Raw genomic sequence first — 24,387 nt, 5'->3', positions numbered from 1 at the left:
ACTGAACACATTATTGGCATGTAGTAGTACATTAACGGATATCTACAGCAATGGTTCATAAATGAATGGCAGAACTCCAGCTTATCTTTTGTGAGGCAGGGGCAGAGATCAATAATGTGTATCTGGAAATCAATAAAGTGCTGGACTCTGTATAGCCATGTGCACATGTAGTAGTTTGACTGTGATGGCAAATTTAAAACAGCATTCGCATCAAATACATACGTTGCACTCTAGTATGGCGGTTACCTGCAAATTAACTCTTACACGGTTCTTGCTTACTGGCTGCTAGGCAAACTCTCCTCCTTTAAAATTAAAAAAAATCACAGCATAAATATCATAATATTATATGCAAAGGCTATATACAAAATAAGAAGGATTGAGTTGAAAATGCATTCAGCTTATACAAGTTTTTGCAATTACATAACACTTCTCACACCGTAAACAGGATAATTTCAAAAGGCAGATTAGCTCTGTTTATGCAAACCCTAAACTACGTTCTTTGTTAGGCTTTAACATCAGTAGCAGCTTATTGTACACAAGGCTTACCTGTGGCCTGGTAACTGATTTAAAGGAACAGTAACAACAGGGGCCACCTGAGGCAATGCTGTCCCCCCTCGTGCCTCAGCGCTTACCTTTTTCTGTGCCAGAGGGGGTTGGGGGGGCACATTGATAATGTAGAGAGCACAATTGCACTCTCTTGAACTAGAAAGCTGAATTTCTGACTTTAAAAAAAGAAATCTGGCTTTTAAAAGGTAGTAGGAGAGGTTTTTTTTGCCGCCCCAGGTACTCCACTCGGCACTGCCGCCTGAGGTGAGTTTTTCAACTCACTTCATTGGCTCAGCGCCCCTAGCATCAAAAAATTAAACTGGTTTATTAAAGTAATTAAAATATTATGTACAATGGGATTCAATAGATCTTATCTGCTATGTAATCAGTGTCTATTCTATTTTTCTATGTTTGAATGACTGCCCCCATGGCTACACAGCAGCTTGCCTATATAAACTCATACCTCTCAACTGTCCCAGTTTTTAGAGGGACAGTCCCTCTTTTGACAGCTCAACCTGCAGTCACTCATTTGCACTGGAAAATCCAGTTTTTCTCTGCACCGAACAGCCAGAAAAAGAAACAAAGTTTGTAACTTAACTGGCTTTTGACAGAGAGCCCAGAACTGCCAGGAGGTTCAGACCTTGTAACAATTCTGAGATAAGCAAATAACTAATTGTAACAAGATAAGATAACAGGTCCCTTGGGAAAAGTTAGACTCACAGCTTAAAGGGCAATTCACCTTCATTAGCAAAACTGTAATAACTGGAAACAAAATGACAGAAATACGTTCAAACTTTCATAACCTGCCAAATTTTGTAAAATGAACATGGTAATTATGGGGTGTGGCCACAAAAATGGGCATGGTCAAAACAATTTTGCCCGCACCACACACAACTTTTTTGTCCGTCTTTTTATTTCCAAAATGTTGGGAGGTATGCTATAGTAGTATTTCTAAACAAAACACATGACCTATACCAGTGCAGGCAACATATTTTAATTTTCTAGTGCTATTGTTTATTTAATTAGCATTTCCTCTGCAAATAGTGACTCCATAGAACCATGAAGTACTAAAGTGAGAGTGGTTTAATTTCCTTGTATAGTGCGAAAATAAATAAACAATACGCAACAATAGGCTTATGTTGAAAAACAGGTGATACTGCTCCTTTAAATGAAGGAAAAGGCTTACAGCCCTAAGGGTAGTTCCAGACGGGGCTGATTCAGATAAATACAGTGAGGTTTAAAAATATTGTGCAGAAACAGATGCATAGCTCCGACCGATGGCAGTCATAGTGGATCATTTATGTAGTAAAACGAAGTGTGCTAAGTGCAAAAAATCACACTAAGTTCTGCTCTTGTAGAAAAGCTGCAGACCTATGGCAGCACTTTATCCAAGAGGGGCCTGTGTGGGGTTGTAAGGGGCTCATGTGCCCCAGGGATCTGTAAGTGGCCCCTATACTATGCCTCTATGGAGCTTCTTGGCTCTTCCATGCCAATCTGATGTGCCAGGATAATGAACTGATACAGCAGGAAGGAACATATTTGCATTTCAGAGTCTTAATGCTGTAATGTTTGCCAGGATATTACATTCAAGCACAGGATGCACAATAGATAACAGAAAAGTTCTGAAGAATCCCATTGTATATTAGAGAGCTTATGTTATATCCTGTGTCTTTTCAGCTTGAATGGCTGCCCCCATGGCTACACAGCAGCTTGTTTATATAAACTATAGTAGAGTTTTGGAAGCAAACACACCAGCTGTAACAATGTAGTCTACCAGACATTATATTTTCATTACTTTAAAATACTTTCATTTTTTTTGGTGTTACTGTTCCTTTAATAGTGATGTAAACCCAAATGTAAACAAAATTTACAAATAACTGCTATACCAATGACATATATTGGAAATTTGCTTAGAATAACATTTTCTTTCAATTTGCAAAATGTTATTTTTGGTTTTACATCCGTTTTAAATGGGTGGTTCATCTTTAAGTTAACTTTCAGTATGTTATAGAATGGCTAATTCTAAGCAACTTTTCAATTGGCCTCCATTTTTTTAAAATATAGTTTTTGAATTATTTGCCTTCTTTTGACTCTTTCCAGCTTTCAAATGGGGGAGGGGACGTCACTGATCACATCTATAAAAAAACAAATGCTCTGTGAGGCTACACATTTAGGGGCAGACTTATCAATGGTCGAGGTGAATTTTCGAATTAAAAAAATTCTAATTTCGAACTATTTTTTGTGTACTTCGACTAGGGAATAGTCCAAATTAAATTCGAATTTGAAAAAAATTCAAATATCGAAATGCATCATGTACTGTCTCCTAAAAATTCGACCATTCGCCATCTAAAACCTTCTGAATTGCTGTTTTGGCTTATGGGGGACCTCCTAGAACCTATTTGGAGTCAATTGGTGGACTTTGAAAAATCAAAGTTTTTTTTGGGAAAAACTTCTACTTGAATTGGATCGAATGCGTTATTACTTCGATTCGTATTCGGACCATTACAGACCTATTCGATCGAAAACGGACCTATTCGGCCAAAAAAAACCCCTTTGACTTCATTTCAGTTGGTCTTTTTGAATTTCGAAGTTTTTCACATCGAAATTTGACCCTTGATAAATAGGACCACCAGTTTGGGATAATGGTTTCAAATGGAGCTTGTAAGCTTCTTGGTCCAGCCTTGCCACATCCCTGATGTTTATCCTGTAAATCAGGGGTGGCCAAAAGATAGATCGGGATATACCAGTAGACCTTTAGCTGAGGATTAGTAGATCTCAACACACTGTCCGCAAACAGCTTGTCTTAATCACCCTCCTGTTTCATGCTTTGCATTCAGATATTTGTCCTGTTAATGTTACATAAGAAATAGTTTCTTCTTAAATAAAATAAAATCATTAAATTCTTAAATATAGCAATATAACTTTTCCCATAAATCAATATAATATTTAAGTAATATTTCCATGGAAGACAATGCTAAATGTTGGAAGGGGGGGTCAGCGTTAACTACTTGTCCAAATTGGGCACGCTGGGGGTTAGTTGCTTGGCTCGGCAGTAGGGTTGCCACCTTTTCTAAAAAATGTTACCGGCCGATGGGGGGCGGGAACAAAAGGGGGCAGTTGTAGATGCAAAAGGGCGTAGAGCCACACACAGTGACACAAAAGGGCCGGCGCAAAATGAGCGATGGCCAGAGGCCTGAAGGAAAAAAAAAAAGGTAAGGTCTGAACGAAATGGGGGCGGGCCAAGTGTATTAAAAATTTGTAATACCGGCCCTGGCCTTGGAAGGTGTTTTACCGTGTTCGGGAGGGGGGTCAGCAGCAACTGCTCGTCCAATTTGGTTAGGGTTGCCACCCGGCCGGTATTTTAACATCCTAGCCGGTAAAACACCTGCCAAGGCCGGGGCTGGGATTACAAATTTATCGGCAATATAGCTGCCGGTAAATTTGTAATACTCCTAACAAAAGCCCTCGGTCACCCCAACTCGCTCAAAAGTTACCTTTTCTTTGCTCTCTCCAGGCCCATCTCGTGTTTAGGCCCCACCCCTTTACATTATGGCACGCCCCCTTTTATGGCACACCCGCACTTTTACATCAAGGCCTGCCCATTTGCTCCCGCCCCCACCACCAGCCGGTAAGTATTGTAGTAAAAGGTGGCAACCTTAAATTTGGGGCGCGCCGGGGGTAGGGTTGCCATCTGGCCGGTAAAAATGATGGTTGATCCCAATGTTATTAATAGGGACAAAAGATAAATATATAGGAAGGCTGGTATCTTTTTCCAGAAAAGGTGGCAACCCTAGCCGGGGGTTAGTTGCGGGCTAGGCTCGGCAGCCCAGTGCAGGAATGTCCGCAGCCCGGTGGTTGGGGACCCCTGGCCTAGGGCACCCGGCTAGGGTTGCCACCTTCGTAAAAAAAATTACCAACCAGCGCGGGGAGGCGGAAACTAAAGGGGCGGAGCCGTGTCACAAAAGGGGCGGGCCACATCACCCGAGGTCAAGATAAGGAAAAAAAAGGCCTTGCCCTTCTAAGGGTATTACAAATTAATGGCAGCTACATCGCTGGTAAATTTATAATACTGGCCCCAGCAGGGGTTTTACCCTACACCCAGTCTCTGCTTCTTTTCTCACTGCACACATTGTGCTATGTCTGGGCTACATTTAAAGTGCCTCATGGCTAGTTTTGGGAGGGTTTTAAAGCTGACTTTGGCTGGTTTTGAAAATTAGACCTGGCAACCCTGCCAGCAATGACTATGGGGTCACTCACATCTACACAACACCTTTAGGCGCTCTAGATGTTTCTGCCCTTTCTACTACTATAAACAATGCCGACTGTCCCCCCACAATCACTGAAAGTTCCGCTCTCCATTTCAGACAAATAAAGTTTAGTTAAAAAAAAACAAAAAAAAAACTTGTTGCCGCGGAAACGGATGCGCGGCACCGGCTGTGGCAGCTGCAGCTCGTGAGCGCGCACTCCAGGCCCTGGGCAGAAGCTGATGAACGGCGCAGGGTTGTCCAATTGAGGTTCACTGAGCAGCGGGAGCGAATACACTTACCCGGGTCAGAAGAAGCGGGAGGGAGGGGAGACTTTGGCTGTTCCCTCTGTCCTGGCGCGGGTTATTTCACCGCCCACATTGCCACCTCCTCTTCCCGTGGTGCCCTGTGGTAGAGTAGGCCTGTGACTCCAAGCAGCAAAGGCTATACCCCCCTCCGCCGCAGCCTAATAAGCGCGTCCAGTGAAAAAGGGGCCCCCGAGGCAGGTGGATCTTCCCGGACCCTCCCCCTCCGCCTCATTTACATGCTGACTTCCTCCGGAGACTTGTTGCTGATGAGAAGTCACACGGTCCCCTCCCTTGCCCTGCTAGGCCCACACGGGGTGTTGTTGCGGATGAGCTTGGGAATGAAGGCGCAGGCACTGCCGTACTAATCGCTGAGAAGGCCATTCGGGATCTATCACTCTCGCAGGAAACATGTCGTTCTTTAATTTCCGCAAGATCTTCAAGCTCGGGGGAGACAAGAAGAAGAAGCAGTATGAGCATGTCAAGAGGGACCAAAACCCCGAGGAGTTCTGGGAGATTGTGGGAGAGTTGGGGGATGGAGCCTTTGGCAAGGTCTTTAAGGTGAGTGGGCAAGTCTGTGGCCTCACAGTGACTGTACATGTGAATGGATATTACTGTTATTGATCCCCACAGCTCAATCATTGTATCACCCCCCCAAACTTTATATGAAACTGCCAGTTTTATCTTATGAAACTGACAGTCGGTGCCCCAATGCTTCCCCTACAGTTCAAGGTCTGTTTCCTTGTTTATTGATCAGTGGAACCTTCTGTTGATCCTCCTCAGCAGAGTGAGATGATGGGACTTAGGGGCCCATTTACTTAGCGCGAGTGAAGGAATAGAATAAAAAAAAAAAACTTTGAATTTCGAATGTTTTTTTTGGCTACTTCGACCATCGAATTGGCTACTTAGACTACGACTTCGAATTGAATTAAAAATCGTTCGGCTAATCGACCATTCGATAGTCGAAGTACTGTCTCTTTAAAAAAAACTTTGACCCCCTACTTCGCCACCTAAAACCTACCGAGGTGCCATGTTAGCCTATGGGGAAGGTCCCCATAGGCTTTCTATCAATTTTTAGGTCAAAGAAAAATCATTTGATCGATGGATTAAAATCCTTCGAATCGAACGATTTAATCGTTCGATTTGCGGTAAATCCTTCGACTTCGATATTTGAAGTCGAAGGATTTACATTCGGCAGTCGAATATCGAGGGTTAATTAACCCTCCATATTCGACCCTATGTAAATCTGCCCCTTAAACTTCCACAAGAGCTGGAGGGCTGCCCATGGGGTATCCCTCATTTATTTATAACCCCCTTGTATGGGAACCCCAGTCTGTTAGGGGCCCCTTCTTCTCTTCGACCCTGATTAGGAAATGTGTTTTTCCCTCACATTAGGGAGGAGGCTCTTGCTTATTTCATTGACTGTAAAAAACCTTATTAGACATAGACAGGGGTCGGACTGGCCCACCGGGATACCTGGAAAAGTCCCGGTGGGCCCAAGTGTCAGTGGGCCCTCATGCTGCTAAACATTTGTCATATTTCCCTATTTGTATGAGAACAAAGAGGCTAAAAAGATGGAATAATAGATTATAGTATGTAACGAAAGAGGGACTAGAAAAACGGAGGATGAGCAAGGAGAAAAATAAAATAGTACTGAGAGTGGGCCCCTGGTCAAAGATGAAATGGTGGGCCCCTGGTGAAATGTTTTTGGGTGGGCCCCTGCTGTCCCAGTCCAACACTGGTCATGGATTCTTTTATTCTCTGAATCAAGAGCATTATTCGATAAAACCTGTTGCCTTCCAGCTGTTGCTGAATTATAACATTGAACCCCCGAAGTCCAATGTTTGGGTGTTGTAGTTTCAGGTAGAGTGTTGCACTTCATTGCCCAGAGGTTGTATGCTGAAAGCAAGGTCCCTTTGACTAACTCTCACAAAGTTCTGATTTCATTACCAAAAAAAAAACCTTTGGTATTTTAAGGGCCCTTAAGCTGGCCATAGACGCAAAGATTTGATCGTACGAATCGAGGATTCATACGATTTTCGGACCGTGTATGGAGAGTCCCGACATTTTTCGTCCGGCGGAGATCGGTCGTTTGGTCAATCGGACAGGTTAAAAGATTTCTATTGGCTGTGGGTAATATCTCTGTGTGTATTGCCGATCATACGATTTTTAAAGGGAGACTGTCACCAGCTTTTTTCAGCCGCAGGGGAGCGCAGGAGTAGATGCAGGCAATTATTTTGAAAGGGACTGTACTCACACAGACTCATGTATGCTCCAAACGCAGGTTGGGACGCTGCATGTTGCATTTCACCTCGTTTGGCGCATACATGTGTCTGTGTGAGTACACCCCCCTTCAAAATAATTGCCTGCATCTACTCCTGAGCACCCCTGCGGCTGAACTGAAGAAAGCGAAACCCAGAGGAGTGCAGGCAAAAACGGCCGTGTGTAAGAGCCCTTAGGGTAAGGCCACACTGGGCGTTTTGGGGAGATTTGGTCGCCTGGCGACTAATCGCCTCCTCTTTGCACCAACCAATCTTCCCAAATGCCTTCCATCACTCTGCGCTGGCTAATCACACGGGGCGGTTCGTTTTCCGAAGTTGCCGCACGAGGAAACAAAGGGCTACTTTGACATTGTCATTTAAACCTGGTCCACACCGGCATCTGCTTAGTAGTATTCCGTGTCTCTGTGAGTAGACTCGGAGCTACAGTAAAACCCTATTTTACATTTTTCAGGGGACCAGAAAAAAATGGTATAAAATCCAGGAAAATTTAAAATCAGGGAAATGTATTATGCATAGTATGGGTGTAAAATGAGGGAAAACTTAAAACCAGGGGATGTTAATTTGAGGTTCCACTGTATATTACAACTCTGCATTTTGGGTAACTCTCATGGAGTTTTAATGTCACAGAACTATCAATCACACTTTAGCCTGAGTGAGGTGCACCCCTCCCTACAGACTGTTATGGCGGTGGTTGCAACACTGATGCATTTGTAAGTAACTGTTATTGTTCATGTGTGCAGTAGTGACCCTATGAGTGATTTGGCTGTTGAGATCAGAGTTGTGAGTAATGAGGTTTAACTGTGGGACACAGACCATGACTCTACCCGATGTGTTTCTTTAGAACATATACATGCAGGTTATTTGGCTCCTGATGTTCTTGACCCTAGGGCAGGGATCCCCAATGTTTTCACCCGTGAGCCACATTCAAATTTAAGAGGGGTTGGCGAGCAACATAAGCATGAAAATAGTTCCTGAGGATGCCAACGAAGGTCTGTGATTGGCTATTTGGTCGCCCCTATGTGGACTGGCAGCCTACAGAAAGCTCTATTTGGCATTACATCTGTTTTTTTATGCAACCTGGAATTCAAAATGAAGCACCTGCTTTGAGGCCACTGGGATCAACATCCAAAGGGTTGGGGAGCAACATGTTGTTCCTGAGCCACTGGTTGGGGATCTCTGCCCTAGAGGTTATAAGCTCCAATTATGCAGAGGCTGATGAAGCTGACGTAAAGCTCTATGTAAACCTAGTAGTGCTAGCTGAAAAAAATTATAATAATGACTCTCAATTAAGCTTTTATTATTGTGAAATAATATGTTGATAGAGATGATGAAATAAGAGCGACTGTGCTTTTTTATTTAGGTGTTCTTTGTCCATCCCTCATTCTTGGCACATGTATGTTTTCTGAACCCTGGGAGCTTTCACTAAACAAACCGATATACACAAGCACAATAACCACAAGGTGGCAAGCAGGGAGTTAGTGCTGGCAACTCGTTATAGTCAGAGCCGTAAAACACTTAAACATGAAAGGACAAGTGTTTGGTTAAAATGTCTCTGGTCATTTGCCACGTGGGTGTGACAAGTCCTACCCAGTGTTTATTTATACTGACATAGATGGGCATCCTTTTTCCATGAGTCAGGTAGCCTCTCCTTTCCAATCCACACCCAAACCACAAGTCTGCACATTTTACTGAACAAGAAGAGCCTTTATATCAGCTATAGGATCACCCTAGATTTTAAGCCTGTGTAATGAACCTCCTTTGGGTCCAAACTGAAGACAAACTAGGAGTTTTTGAGGGAGAATGCTTAATTTTTTTTTTTTCATATTTTTTTTTTTGCTTCAAAAATACTCTCACAAGCCTAGCACAAGGGGCAGCTTGAGTATTTTTAAATAGGGACAGTGGTGTCAGATGAGAGGGCTGGGTGGATGGGACTGGTCCTGGACAGCACCAGGACTGTCTGGTTTAAAAGTGCACAGGTTTCCATCCTAGTTAGTGAGGGTCCTTAAGGTGTTCACCTTTGAATGAACTTTTAAAATTATGTAGAGGGCGATATTCTGAGACGATTTGCAGTTGGTTTTCATTTCAGCTCTCCAGTTTGCAATTTCAAAAATCTGGTTGCTAGAGTCCAAATGACCCTAGCAACTATGCATTGATTTGAATAATAGACTGGAATATGTTTTGGAGAGACCTAAAAGAGGAGTAATAAAAAGTGGCAATATCAATAAACTTGTAGGGCCCAACAATCGTATCACAATGGATCCGATACGGGCGGTTGGATTGTGGGACTGCATAGACCCACAGATGCGCCAGCGATCCGAGTGGATTTTTTAACCTGCCCGATCGAGATTGCCAGATAAATCGATCGGGGAAGCCCGTCGGTTGGCCCCACACACGGGCCAATAAGATGCCAACTCGGTCTGCCGGCAGCTTTTAACGCCTTTGTATGGGGGCCTTTAGGGTGGTCGCAGACAGGGAGATTAGTCGCCCAGCATCAAATCGTCTCTACTGTGGGAAACTGATCTTCCCTCGGGCAAGAATACGAATTGCTGGTGGGATGACATACAAATCACCTCGGATTTTCAATGTCGCCTGAAGTTTCCTCGTAAGGCAACTTTGGACGACTACAGAAATCCGAAGAGGTTTGCATTCCATCCCGCTGGCAATTCGTATTCTTGCCGACGGGAAGCCATTTTGGAGAGATTAGTCGCCCGCAGTAGTAAAGCTTTGTTGCTGGACGACTAATCTCCCTGTCTGCCACCACCCTTACAGAGCATTTGCTTTTAAGACTGCCTCAATGACCTCCATTTAAGAAGAAGGCAAATCATCAATTTAAAAAAAAAAACTATAAAAATAAAATAATGAAGACCAATTGAAAAGTTGCTTAACTATAGCATACTTAACGTTAGTGTAAAGGTGAGCCACCCCTTTAAAATTAAAACTTATAATAATTTATAATTCATTTAAGTTCCCTATTTATAGTTGTGTGTGTATAACTTATAAAGCGCTACAAGTATATGTACTGCTGTACATTCTTGTCAACAGAATTATTATTAGGGATGCGTATGTATGTATGAGTCATACATACATACATACATACATACATACATACATACATACATACATACATACATACATAGATAAATACTTACATACAGCCAGCAAGTTACATGTAGCTTTGTAGTAATAATAATAATTGCTGAAAGGGTAACATAATAATGAAGGATACTACATAGGGTCTTAGTTAATTTAGTTTGGGACATAAAATGTGTGTGTAAATGAAATGACAGTTATTCCCAGACCGTGACTGCCATTTTATTGAACGAGTAACCACAATTCCTTTTGCTTGGGTTTCCAGCGAGTGCTTCCTGTGTCTGTTTCACATTATGTAACTGGCCGGGGACGAATGAAAGTGCCATTTTTATTGTGGGGAAAGTGGTGCAGGTTTATAAGAAACCAAATCCATCCTGCCCTGATAGAGAGACAGAAGACAGATCTGTCAAACAGCTCCCTCCCCTGCTTCCTTTTCATCCTCGTGTGCCAACGAGTGTTCGGTTTCAGTTATTCAATCTTTTGGTTAAAAAGTTAATTTCATGCAGCCATATGTTTGTCTCAGGCCTGGCTTGGATCTTTTCAGAGGCACCGGTTTTGCTCATTAAATACAGGAAGCATAACCTTGGATCAATATCAGATGTATAACATAGTTCTGTCATTTAGATTTTTTTTTTTTTTTTTAATAAATTCCAAAAAAAATTATTTTTATTATTTTTATTTATCAGTTTTATTTTTTTCACGAAAAAGTAGTGTTTTCACCTTTAAAAGGCCAATGAGATAAATTCGATAGATAACCCCCTACATGTTGTATGGTGTGCAGAAACATGTTTCCTGTCTCGCTTTTTATATTGAGTGAGCATTTTCTATAAGTGTTGGTGATGGAGGAAGTAGAATGCTGTACTATTCATGTGTCTTCCCAAATCTCTTCCTGTCCAGACATTTCCTGTTCTCCACTGAGACCAATGCAAATGATAACGTTGAGCAAAATATTTACATTCCCAGCATCTATAACTAGGGCTCCATTCTGATATGGATTCACTATTTTAATTTAATTGATTTGCTTGTAAGGAAAATCTCATTAATGCTTCAGCCACAGTTTATAATCTAATTGGATGGATATTAAAGGGCAAGTACAGTCCAGACAAAATATGTACTTATGCTAAAGTGACAGTCCTACTATCTGGGTTCATTGGCACATTATGTACATTAGAAGTGACAAGACTGCATATTATACTGCACATGCTCTTCGTGTTCATGTTATTTAAAAAGCAAACGGTAACACAAACAACATATTTTCCATTATCTAAAATTTAACTGATTTAAAGTGGACCCGTCACCCAGACATAAGCTGTATAATAAAAGTCCTTTTCAAATTAAGCATGAAATCCAAATTCTTTTTTTATTAAACTGATCATAGCTTTTGTTAACTCATTTAAAATCTCAGCTGTCAATCAAATATTGCCTGCCCCTCCTCTATGCCTTAGGCATAGAGGCGGGGCAGGCAGTTACTTTCACTTTCCATTCAGCACTTCCTGGATGTCCCTGCTCTCCACACATTCCCCCAGTTCTCTTAACCATTTAATTGTGTAGCCAGTACATGGGGATAGACATCAGGTCCCCCATTCTGGTGCACAAACAAGATTCTGAGATGATACAAGGCTTTCCTTAATAACAGTGTACACAAAATGGCTCCTGCCTGCTTGCTATAATTATGAGTTCCCAGACTGATAGAAACAAGATTCAAATAATTTATACAGTGTAATTAAAGTTCATTTTGCTTGACTAACATGATGAAAATAGGATTTGGAATACTTTTTTTGGGTGACGGGTCCCCTTTAAAAAAGAGTAGATTAATATGCCGACTACATGTAGAACTATAACCACGCAGTAAGCAAAGTTCTCTTCCTTCATTGCTTTATCAAAAGAAAATAAATGGAAGCCTGACTTTTCCTTAAATATCTGGACTTCATTTCTTTTTCTCACATGTGGAGCAATGGTTATTAGCCAGGGCTTCATTTATCATTTTTTTATCCACGATAAAGAACATATAGGAGTAATGGAAACTTGAATGAGTAATAGCCACGGTAAAGGATGTTCTTGTATACATTGTGGCCAACCACCAGTGTTTGATGGAGGTAGCAAAAGTATGCTACTCTGTGAAAACGGGGTTAAAAGGTGTTTCTGCACAGCAAACCAGTAATTTCTCACTTAAACTCATAAGGCCCTTAAAGGAGAACTAAACCCTAAAAATGAATATGGCTAAAAATGCCCTATTGCATTGCACATTGCGTAAAGCTTCAGCTTTTCAATAGCAGCAATGATCCAGGACTTCAAACTTGTCACAGGGGGTCACCATCTTGGAAAGTGTCTGTGACACTCACATGCTCAGTGGGCTCTGAGCAGCTGTTGAGAAGCTAAGCTTAGGGCTCGTCACTAATTATCCAGCAGAAAAAGAGGTTGGTCTGTAATATAAGCTGATGTTACAGGGCTGATTATTAAATTCTGATGCTAATTGCAATGGTTTTTGTGCTGCAATGTATCAATTACTAATCAGCCTTATATTGTGACATTTCTATTCTATGTATATTGTGAGTGGGTCCCTAAGCTCAGTAAGTGACAGCAGCACAGAGCATGTGCAGTGAATCAGTAGAAAAGAAGATGGGGAGTTACTGGGGCATCTTTGGAGACACAGATCTTTACTGCTAAAGGGCTGTGGTTGCCTTGGGCTGGTACAGAAGCACAAAACATCATGTACAACATTTCTATCCTACTCCTTTTGTTAAGCTTTAGTTCTTCTTTAAGGCTGCTCAACTTCATTTATCATTTTGTAGAAATTAACTAGGGGGTTAAGGGGAAGGTAACCACAGCTAAAGCAGCATCTATGGTTCTTTGAATAATAATAATTTGCTGCTTGTCCATGGCCATGAGGGAAAATAGCCTTTTTCGGTAGCACTTTGCTTAGCAGGCTGTTCCTGTTCTCCGTCGGAGAGGTAGAAATCTCTGGCATCTGTCTGTGCTCCCAGACCCCTGCAGTGCCCGTTGTCTCAGTGCCATATGGGAAGCTAATGGAAACGAAAAGTTACTTATTTGTCCATGTCCAAACATAAAATATGTAGCATCACTCGCTGTCGCTTGTATCAAAAGAGATCAGGATTAGGGTTTACACTACTTTGTAGTGCGATACATTATCCAAATATTTGCTACACTCCAAATAATTACATTTAAAAGTTTCACAGGGCTTTATCAGTTCTCTTGGCTTCAGCGTATAATTGTGATCTATTCACTGGAATAGCTCTGTGTAAATTGTTATCGAGAAATAGCTGTCAAAGTAACGTCATGCTTTGAGCAGTAAACTCCAGATTGTATTAGATCATAACTAGAAATTCCACAATAACCACAGTGTGTGACTAATCCATGCTAGAGGAAATGCAGATATAAAGGCACAGAGACAAAGAAATAATAGAAGAAAAGAGGTTCCAGCTAAATAGTCAGAAGGGTTTTTTTTACAGTGAGAGCTGTGAAGATGTGGAATTCTCTCCCTGAATCAGTGGTACAGGCTGATACATTAGATAGCTTTAAAGGACCAGTAACATCAAAGAAATCTAAAAACATTCGTTAGTACACAAAGAAAAAAAACACCTACACAAATTATACTTAAAAAAAAAAGCAAAGACTTTATTAAGAAATAACTCTATTTCCTGTCTTCTACAGAAAGGGCGACCATCCATTGAGCGGTGCTTGATTTCTCCTCCCTGGCTCTCGGCTGCTGGATCCTTTAGCTGCCACATTCTGTGCTTTCTGTAGTGCAGCGGCGCTTCCAGCATGAACTTGAGGCGGATCTGCGGTGCCGGTGTTCCTGTGGGGCCATGTTCTCTCTCTCTCTCACTGCTGTAACGGCTCAGGCACTGCTGAGCTGCAGGACTCGGCATCCAGCTGTTACAAGACTACAAGTCCCTGCGTCCCACTGCCGATAGCGCTTTGGGAGAAGCTGCCCAGCAGAAGGGACGGATGCATGTTGGGACTTGTAGTTTTGTCGGTAGCTGCCTAGCCCCTGAGAGAAATAGAGTTGCAGCGGGTGCGCGCAGCTGCGAGGGCTCTAGGACGCGCTACCGGTTGTCCCAGCAAACTGTGTAAGAGAACCCCAAATACCCCCGGTCCCCCCTAAATACATTGGCACCCCCTTGCCACACAGCCGCCCTACAGGGAACTGACCTGGACTCACCTCTTGTAGGGCCTGAGCCGTTACAGCAGTGAGAGAGAGAGATCATGGCCCATAGGAACACAGGCACCGCAGATCCGCCTCAAGTTCATGCTGGAAGCGCCGCTGCACTACAGAAAGCACAGAATGTGGCAGCTAAAGTATCCAGCAGCAGAGAGCCAGGGAGGAGAAATCAAGCACCGCTCAATGGATGGTCGCCCTTTCGCCTTTTCTGTAGAAGACAGGAAGCAGAGTTTCTGTAAGTTATTTCTTAATAAAGTCTTTGCTTTTTTTAAAGTATAATTTGTGTAGGTGTTTTTTTTTCTTTGTGTACTAACGAATGTTTTTTAAAAATGTTTTTGATGTTACTGGTCCTTTAAGAAGGGGTTGGATGGTGTTTAGCAAGTGAAGGAATACAGGGTTATGGAAGATAGCTCATAGTACAAGTTGATCCAGGGACTGGTCCAGGACTACTTTCTATATTCTATTAGGGACAGTTTCTAATGCTGAAGTGTAAATTTTCATTTTTCACCTTTTTATGTCTTTCATAAGCAGCAGGGGGGGATTCAAAGTGTGAATTTAGAACTCACTGTAGAAAAGATCACTAACTTTCTATTAATATAGGAATGAACAGAAAGTGAATGAGTTTTTATGTGGTGAGTTCTAATCCCACACTTTGATAAATCTGCCCCTTCGTTGACACATTTGTTATCTTTGTCCCTGCTAAGATCAGTTTCCAGCAGCTGTTAGGATTGATACAGCTGTTGCTAATATTCCAAAGATACTGCTGAGAAATGTAACCGTTCAGAATATGACCTGGATTTACTGAGCTTCCATACTGAAACACCAGAGACCCAAACGTTCAACTATAAACTTCAATATTGAAGAAATGGTAAAGAATGAAAGATGGCAAGCCATTGAAAAATACTTTATTTTCTGGTGAACAATCTGAAAACAACTAAAAAAAGTGTTGGGGAGTTGAAGAACCTTATGAACCTTTTAAATCCATACAGATTGCAGCAATATCATTCAAACCCTTATTTATCTGCATATTCCTGTATATTCATGAGTAGCAGATGTTATACTGATCTCCTCACCACCCCCGGGAGATGGGAGACCATTGTTAAATACTAAACGCATTAATTCATCAGGATTATTTCTGATGCGCCAATCTCCTGCTTGCATTTTCCTTTGAGTTAAACCTTTATATCTAGTTGTATGCTTCCAGGAACATTTCCTTTTCCTGAATTGCACATTTTCATATCATTTCCATAGTACATTTCCTTTTATGAAAATAAACTGTTTGTGTCAAGACAAAACACACTCATAAATATTTGCAACAATCATTTAAGGAGAATGCTGGCACACAACACAGATCCGTTGTCATGCTAAAAAAAAAAAAAGACAATAATGTTTAGAAGACGGAGTGCAAATTGCTATAGGTTGTAGAACTCTAGTAGCCAGATGCATCGTTCAAGGATTGGCCATTTGTGGTCTTCTGAACACTGCTGTAGTTCTCTATACAACGTGTGTGCCATACTCTGCCTGCCCTACTCTGTACCCTGTGGGATGTCAGTCTGGTAGGCTTTGTTCTGGGGTTTGTTAGTATTTGGAAGTTGTTGTTAGGGGCCCCTAAGGTCTTTAATGGGGTTGTTCACCTATGAGTTAACTTTTAGTATGATGTAGGGAGCGATATTCTGAGACAATTTGCTATTGGTTTTAATTTTTTATTATTTGTGGTTTTTGAGTTATTTAGCTTTTTATTCAGCAGCTCTCCAGTTTGCAGTGTCAGCAATCTGGTTGCTAGGGTCCAAATTAGCCTAGCAACCATGCATTGATTTGAATAAGCATATGGAATATAAATAGGGCAGGGTCGGAGCAGAAAGATGAGTAATAAAAAGTAACAATAAATGTGTAGCTTTAGAGAGGATTTGTTTTTAGAGGGGTCAGTGACCCCCTTTTGAAAGCTAGAAAGAGTCAGGAGAAGAAGGCAAATAATTCATAAACTGTAAAAAAAAAATAAAAAAAAAATGAAGACCAATTGAAAAGTTGCTTAGAATTGGCTATTCTATAACATACCAAAAGTTAACCTGAAGGTGAACCACCCCTTTGATCATGTACTGGGGGGGGGGGGGTGCTGTGTTATCAACAGGGGAGGAGGAGGCGGCATATGGATTTAAGGGTATTTTTATGGATTTAAGGGTATGACTTAAATATTTAACAGATGAGTAAATATCCCAGCAGCGAGCACCAACCATTTTTTTTTTTCAATGTGGACATGCTCTTAAAAGTTCTTGAGTTCATAACATGGGTGTAGTTTAAAAAGGGGAGTGGTCAACACTGGATTTTATTATCGTCCCTCCGCTATGTAAGCCACAAAAATTGCGGCCCTTGGTACCACAGAAGTTGGACTGGCACTGCTCTACAGTATCCGACCAATCAGAGTTGCAGAAACTGCTCTTCTCAAGTACCCATTCACTAGGCACTGGGGCATCAGCAGGTAATATCTAGAATGACGTGACCGATAATAAAATCTCCTCTCCTGGATCTGTCCCTCCACCTTGGCCAAACTGCACAACAGTATCTTGGAACCGGTATTTCTGGTTGTAGATTTTTCTACTTTTAAAAAGAAAAATACTAAATTCTGAAAAGCATACACAAGCAATATTAGTCTTACGTTTGTACACAAACAAATAAAGGAAATGTCAGGGCTGGTTTGAACCCATTCTGTATTACTACTCGGCAACTCCAGGTCTGTACTAATGAATATGTGAAGTTTTTGCCATTGCTTCTAAAAATGTTGCTTATAGTGTGTGATAAAATGCAGCCAAACTAGATTTCCTTCGTTAAGTCATATGTATGGTAAACACTGGGAGGAAGTAGTGTGGGAAGATTAGCTTTTGTAATGGAAGGCAAAAATGCAGAGAAATAAATACTTTGCCTTTAATCGTTAAACAAAAAACACATTAACAGGGTGTTTGTCTTCCTGTGGCAATATACCATCAAAACTTGTCTCTCTTTATCAGACACTCTCTCTGTCTCCGGCTCCATGGGCCCTTGGTCCTCTCTCAGGCTTTTGTTCCTGTATTAACCAGCTTTTGTGGACAATTTGGTTAAGGGCTGTAGTTTACATAGTTACATAGTTAGATCGGGTTGAAAAAAGACCACAAAGTACATCAAGTTCAACATCTCCAAATGAAACCCAGCATTCATACATACATACATACATACATACATACACACACTGACCCCTCCATGCACTCACATAAACTATATATACTCATACACTCGGGCACATTTACTAAGGGTCCAAGTGAATTTTCGCATTTCGAACTAATTTTTGGGTACTTCGACCATCGAATAGGCCTAAATTAGACTTCGATTTGAAGTAAAAATGTTCGACTTCGAAAATCGAGGTACTGTCTCTTTAAAAAAGTTGTACTTCGCCACCTTAAACCTGCCGAATTGCTATGTTAGCCTATGGGGACCTCCTAGAACCTATAGCCAACATTTGGGTTTTTAGAAGTCGAAGTAAAATCGATCAATTAAATCGTTCAATTCGAAGGATTTCATCGTACGATCGAATGATTTTACTTCGACCGAATATGGCCAAATTCAATAAAAAAAAAACTTCAACTTCAAATATCAAAGTAATGCCATTCGATGGTCGAATTTCGAAGTTTTTTACACTTCGAAATTCGACCCTTGATAAATCTGCCCTAACTAGATTTTTGTATCACAGTAGCCTTGGATATTATGTCTGTCCAAGAAATCATCCAAGTCACTCTTAAAGGCATTAACTGAATCAGCATCACAACATCACCCGGCAGTGCATTCCACAACCTCACTGTCCTGACTGTGAAGAACCCCCTACGTTGCTTCAAATGAAAGTTCTTTTCTTCTAGTCTAAAGGGGAGGCCTCTGGTACGGTGATTCTCTTTATGGGTAAAAAGGTCCCCTGCTATTTGTCTATAATGTCCTCTAATGCACTTGTAAAGTGTAATCATGTCCCCTCGCAAGCGCCTTTTTTCCAGAGAGAACAACCCCAACCTTGACAGTCTACCCTTATAATTTAAGTCTTCCCTCCCTCTAACCAATTTAGTTGCACTTAGTCTCTGCACTCTCTCCAGCTCATTTATATCCCTCTTAAGGACTGGAGACAAAACTGCACTGCATACTCCAGATGAGACCTCACCAGGGACCTATAAAGAGGCAGAATTATGTTTTCATCCCTTGAGTTAATGCCCTTTTTTATGCAAGACAGAACTTTATTTGCTTTAGTAGCCACAGAATGACACTGCCCAGAATTAGACAACTTGTTATCTACAAAGACCCCTAGATCCTTCACATTTAAGGAAACTCCCAACACACTGCCATTTAGTGTATAACTTGCATTTATATTATTTTTGCCATTGCCTTACGATTCATATTCCTGTTTCCCTCTTCCTGTCTAAGCTGAGAGCAAGTGCACCCATTTTACCTGCAGTAGCAGCTCTGCTCTCAGCTGCCAACTAATTACTTGATTAGGAGGGAACTAAACCATAGAAACGAACGTGGCTAAAAATGTCATTTTATCTACTGAACTTATTGCTTCAGCCTAAAGTTTGAGCTTGTCAATAGCAGCAATGATCCAGGACTTCAAACTTGTCACAGGGGGTCACCATCTTGGAAAGTGTCTGTGACACTCACATGCTCAGTGGGCTCTGAGCAGCTGTTGAGAAGCTAAGCTTAGGGCTCGTCACTAATTATCCAGCAGAAAATGAGGTTGGTCTGTAATATAAGCTGATGCTACAGGTTTGCTGATTATTAAATTCTGATGCTAATTGCACTGGTTTCTGTGCTGCCATGTAGTAATTATCTGTATTAATTACTAATCAGCCTTATATTGTGACATTTCTATTCTATGTGTACTGTATATTGTGAGTGGGTTCCCGAAGATCAGTAAGTGACAGCAGCACAGAGCATGTGCAGTGAATCAGCAGAAAAGAAGATGGGGAGCTACTGGGGCATCTTTGGAGAGACAGAGCTTTACTGCTAAAGGGCTGTGGTTGCCTTGGGGTGGTATAGAAGCACAAAACATAATGTACAACATTTCTAGCTACTTCTTGTTAGGCTTTAGTTCTCCTTTAACCCTATCTGGAGAAGGCATCCCCCTTCAGCCCATATCATACAGCTTAAATACATGCTTTTCTGTACATTTTCATGCAATACAAATGGGTTTTCTTAAAACAGTAGCTATAACAGCTTGCTGTTAGAACATCCATTAGCTCCTTTCCACGCTTTTTTGGCTTCATCTCCGTTTCCTTCCCAGGAAGTGATAGATGCACAATTTGATGGATACACATATGACCATTTGCTGAATTTAACAGGAACCTTTATTCATAACTGTTAACCATAGTATGGCAAGCTCTTCCATTGTAGCACAGGTGTCTGTGTTTTTCTTTCCCCCCCCCAATCTTGTATTTGTGTTTTTATATGTCACACAGCTCAACAATGGAGCAATGTTTTTAACTTTTTTTTTTTTTTTAAATTTTATATTGTTCAGTGATCCCAAAACCCATTATCCAGAAAACACTGAATTACACAAATGCCATAGACTCCATTATAATCAAATAATCCAAATGTTTCTAAAGTATTTCCTTTTTCTCTGTAATAATAAAACAGTAGCTTGTACTTGATCCAAACTAAGATATAATTAATCCTTATTGGAAGCAAAACCAGCCTATTGGGTTTATTTAATGTTTACATGATTTTCTGGTAAACTTAAGGTATGAAGATCCAAATTACAGAAAGATCCCTTATCCGAAAAACCCCAGGTCCCAAGCATTCTGCACAACCGGTCCATACCTGTACAACAAATGACCTTGGAATAGTGCATCGAAGTGCATCAGAATTTTACTGGAATCTTCTAGGAAAGACCATGGATTTATAACTTTATTTTCTGTGTTCCATTTTCAGGCTCAAAATAAAGAAACTGGAATTTTGGCAGCAGCAAAAGTCATAGATACAAAATCAGAGGATGAACTCGAGGATTACATGGTGGAGATTGATATTTTGGCATCGTGTGACCATCCGAATATTGTTAAACTCTTGGATGCTTTCTACTATGAAAATAACCTCTGGGTAAGCTTATTTTGGTAAACCTTGAAGATTGCTGTAATGTTGTTTTTTAAATGATGTAAGTATGAAATATTTAAGGGCAGTTGCACACAGGGTGATTTCTGCTGTGAGCACTGCCTATTTAAGTAGCCCAAAAATGTGTGTACAAAGTAGGGTTGCACCAAATCCACTATTTTGGTTTCGGCCGAACCCCCTGAATCCTTCTCGAAAGAGTCGGCCGAATACCGTTCCGAATCCTAATTTGCATATACAAATTAGGGGTGGGAAGGGCAAAACTTGTTTTGTGAAAAAAAAGTCACGTGAATTCCCTCCTCGCCCCCTTATTTGCATACGGGAATTAGGATTCGGTTCGGCTGGGCAGCAGGATTCGGCTGAATCCAAATCCTGCTGAAAAAGGCCGAATCCTGGTGCAATCTCGAACTAAATTGCGGATTCGGTGCATCCCTAGTAAAAAGCACCCTGAAATGGACTGCAGCACTTGTCAGCAGAATGCATTAATTTCGGGCAACTTTCAGTTTCAGACAATGCACATGCAATTAGTGAAGTGGTAGCCACAATCAAAGCACCTAAATTCCACCTATGTGCCATTGCCCTAAAAGGCAAGTAGATAGCTGCCTTACTTTTACCTTTAAGTGAACCTATAGTATGCTATAGAATGTCCAGTGTTAAGCAACATTTCAATTGGTCTTCATTATTTATTTTCTATAGTTTTTTATTATTATTTGCCTTGTTCTTCTGACTCTTGCCAACTTTCAAATGGGGGTCACTGACCCCATCTAAAAAACAAATTCTCTGTATGTCTACACATATTGTCATTGCTACTTTATATATATCTATATATATCTATATATATATATATATATATATATATCTATATCTTTATATCGCAGTGTCTTCATATGAATGCATGTTTGCGAGGGTCGTTTGTCAAAAGTAACCTTCCTTACCTCTTGGCAAATATACACATGATATTAAGGCCTGTTTACTAAGCATCTGTATAGCTATTTGTTATGGAATTTGTCACTTTGTTGTGAGCAGGTTAGGTATATTGTCAGCACTTTTCGATCTCCTCAGACCTCTAACTTGTTGCTCTGTACTTTTTGTGGTTTCCTGCTTAATAAGCATTTGTTGCAGTTGTGGTGGTTGCAACAAGTTATAACCATAGCCATGTTGCCTTTACAGAAGCTGAGAATATGCCAGCAGTATAGCTTCTTACATTTTACACCTGACACCCATTATTTGTCTACTTTTATAAAATGCTGAACCTAAACGATTTATTCCCTGTACAGTAACGGCAAATTGGAGTGCATGACATGACCGTTGCAGCCCAGGGATTATTCAGCGTTGGCAGTATAAAATTGAAATTGGATAAGCAAACTTTTTACATAAACCAGGTCTGGGTGGGCCTGTTGCACTAATTTCTCCATGAGTCAAGTGTCATGGAACAACTTAGTTAGAATATTTGGAAGTTTCCATGTGCCCTGTTATAGAGAGGAATTCAAACAGCAGCCTGACTTCCAACACATCTAAATGACACGGCCAGCTGTACCTCTGTAAATCCTCTATTTAAAAAAATAAAGTAAAATTGTCATCCTCCAGAATTCATGCCTAATGTGAGCGTGATTTTATTTAAACAATGTCAATATCCAATCAACATTTAGGAAAAATGTTGCTCCAAAGCTGCTAAAAATCCAAAATCCGAATATGCTCCAGCTAAAACCTGTAAAAGTCAATGGCAGATGTCTATTTTACAATTGCAACATGTTTTTTTGCCTTCATATGTTTCAAGGGTTTTAGGCTTTGATGCTGGTTTTCGTTCGAAAATCCCAATTTTGTAGTTTGCAGGCGGCAATTCAAAAATGTTGCACAATTTGAATTGTTGCGTGATTTTGTTGTGACTTTTCCTGCACTTACAATTTAGTTCAGATTTTTTAGTTTTCCAAATCGTGGTTGGCAGTTAGGTCGAATTTTTATTTTTAAAATAATGAGAAATTCGAGTTTTAGCAAATACCTCTCCTGTTCTAAGAACTTCTAGTTCAGCTACATCTGTTTATTTAGTTATTGGACTGTTCTGCGTGTCTCCAGAATGAATGCTGCCGTCTGGTTGCTGGGGTCACTGACTCTATAAAATAGGTATTTGTTTAAATGCCGTTATGAAAGATGAGCATATCCAGTTTCCCTTTGGAGAAAGGCAACACACAAAAGGCAATTGACTCAACAAACACAAAGAAAGTAATCAGTAATTATGCAATTCAGTTTATTTTCAGATATTAAATATCTCCACCGCTACAGCTTGGATGTTTTTCTGAATAGCAGAGGAGAAAGTTATAATGTTGCATAAGCGATGGCTCTTACTCCTTGAACTCGCTTATATCTGGATAATATATTGCTGACTGCAAAAACATTCATGTCTGTTAAATTACATCTGTTTGCCATTCATTCTGTAAATAATCTACAAAGCAAGTGTTTATTTTTTTTCATTTTCACTACCACTCTTCTTATTTTTAAATGTTTTTTTTTTTTTTATTTAACACAGATCCTGATAGAATTTTGTGCTGGAGGAGCAGTAGACGCTGTAATGTTAGGTAGGTTGTGGTTTCCTTCTCTATATTGAACTTATGAGGGTAAAGCTGAAAATAGCTTGGGCTACTTAAAGAAGAATTCAACCCGTAATAAAAAAAAACCCTACCCTGGGTAGACCCTCCTCCTGCCAGCCTACCGGCCCCAATTTTTTACTCACCCCTCCGTGCATATTCTAGCCTCGGAGTTCATGGCACATGACTATTGGTTCGACATCCCCCTACTTCAAAGTTGTCCACATTTTGGCAACAGAGACGGAACTAGGTGGGGACGGGCCCTGGTGCGGGCCGTGCAGCTGGGCCCTGCCCCCCACCCTCTTCCGTGCGGCGCTACAGCCGCTGCAGTGGCGCGTGACTGCCGGAGTGCCCTGCGGGGGAGCCCTGGCCCAATTGCACCCCCTGCTCCCCCGGTAGTTACGCCACGGTTTGCCGAAAAGAAAAAGCATCCTATTGATGCCTAAAAGCTAATGTCCCCTATCCAGGATAGTAACACTAGCAGTGAAAGTGTTTTAGGGTAAGGGCACATGGGCAGATTCGGCGAGATTAGTCGCCCCATCGACAATATCCCCGGACTGCCTTCCCGCCGGCTATAATGAAAAATCGCCAGCAGGACGGCACTTGAGGCTCTTCGTTTTCCGAAGTCGCACAAAGTTTCCTCCTATAGGAAAAGTTTCCTATAGCTGCCGGGAAGGCAGTTCGGGGAGATTGTGATTGACGCCGGGGCGACTAATCTCCCCGAATCTGCCAGTGTGCCCTTTACCCTTAAAAGCATTTACATAGAAAGGCAGTAGTCGCTGTTTGAGAGAGCAAATATAAATGTGTACGGTTCAGTTTTGGACACAAATCGCCAGTATTCTTCTCTACAATGCAGCATTCCCCCCATAGTTTTAGTGTATTTGTGCAAGGGGACTGAAGCTTTGATGCAAATCAGAAACATATGTTCAGAAAATGTTATAATTTCAGATGGCATCATTTCCGGTGCTTGACATATTAACGGCATCTGTGGCTGATTCTTAAGATGCAATTTTATTGCGTGTTTTGATGCTGGTCACAGTGGTAGCG

At 41.2% G+C, this 24,387-nt stretch overlaps 2 protein-coding genes across 7 annotated transcripts in view; one reads left to right on the top strand and one right to left on the bottom strand.

Annotated features, from left to right (window-relative positions):
* The window catches only part of stn1.S (STN1, CST complex subunit S homeolog), a 46,105-nt gene extending 40,875 nt beyond the window's left edge, over positions 1 to 5,230 (bottom strand). For 2 of the 4 annotated variants that reach the window (XM_041570587.1, XM_018227041.2), the window contains exons 1-2: positions 5,093 to 5,230; positions 247 to 302 (exon numbers count right to left, since the gene is read on the bottom strand). The gene's annotated coding sequence lies outside the window, so the exon portion shown is untranslated. 4 annotated transcript variants of the gene reach the window in all.
* A 276-nt stretch (positions 5,231 to 5,506) lies between these two features.
* Positions 5,507 to 24,387, top strand: part of slk.S (STE20 like kinase S homeolog) — a 46,373-nt gene continuing 27,492 nt past the window's right edge. For all 3 annotated transcript variants that reach the window (XM_041570930.1, XM_018227421.2, XM_041570929.1), the window contains exons 1-3: positions 5,507 to 5,656; positions 20,585 to 20,749; positions 23,283 to 23,331. In XM_041570930.1, the coding sequence (XP_041426864.1) occupies positions 5,507 to 5,656; positions 20,585 to 20,749; positions 23,283 to 23,331 (364 nt within the window). The remainder of the gene's footprint in view (positions 5,657 to 20,584; positions 20,750 to 23,282; positions 23,332 to 24,387) is intronic.

The sequence above is a fragment of the Xenopus laevis genome, chromosome 7S (assembly GCF_017654675.1).
Source record: "Xenopus laevis strain J_2021 chromosome 7S, Xenopus_laevis_v10.1, whole genome shotgun sequence".
NCBI lineage: Eukaryota > Metazoa > Chordata > Amphibia > Anura > Pipidae > Xenopus > Xenopus laevis.
Note: the sequence above shows the minus strand (reverse complement) of the source record. Positions and strands in the feature narration are given on the sequence as shown.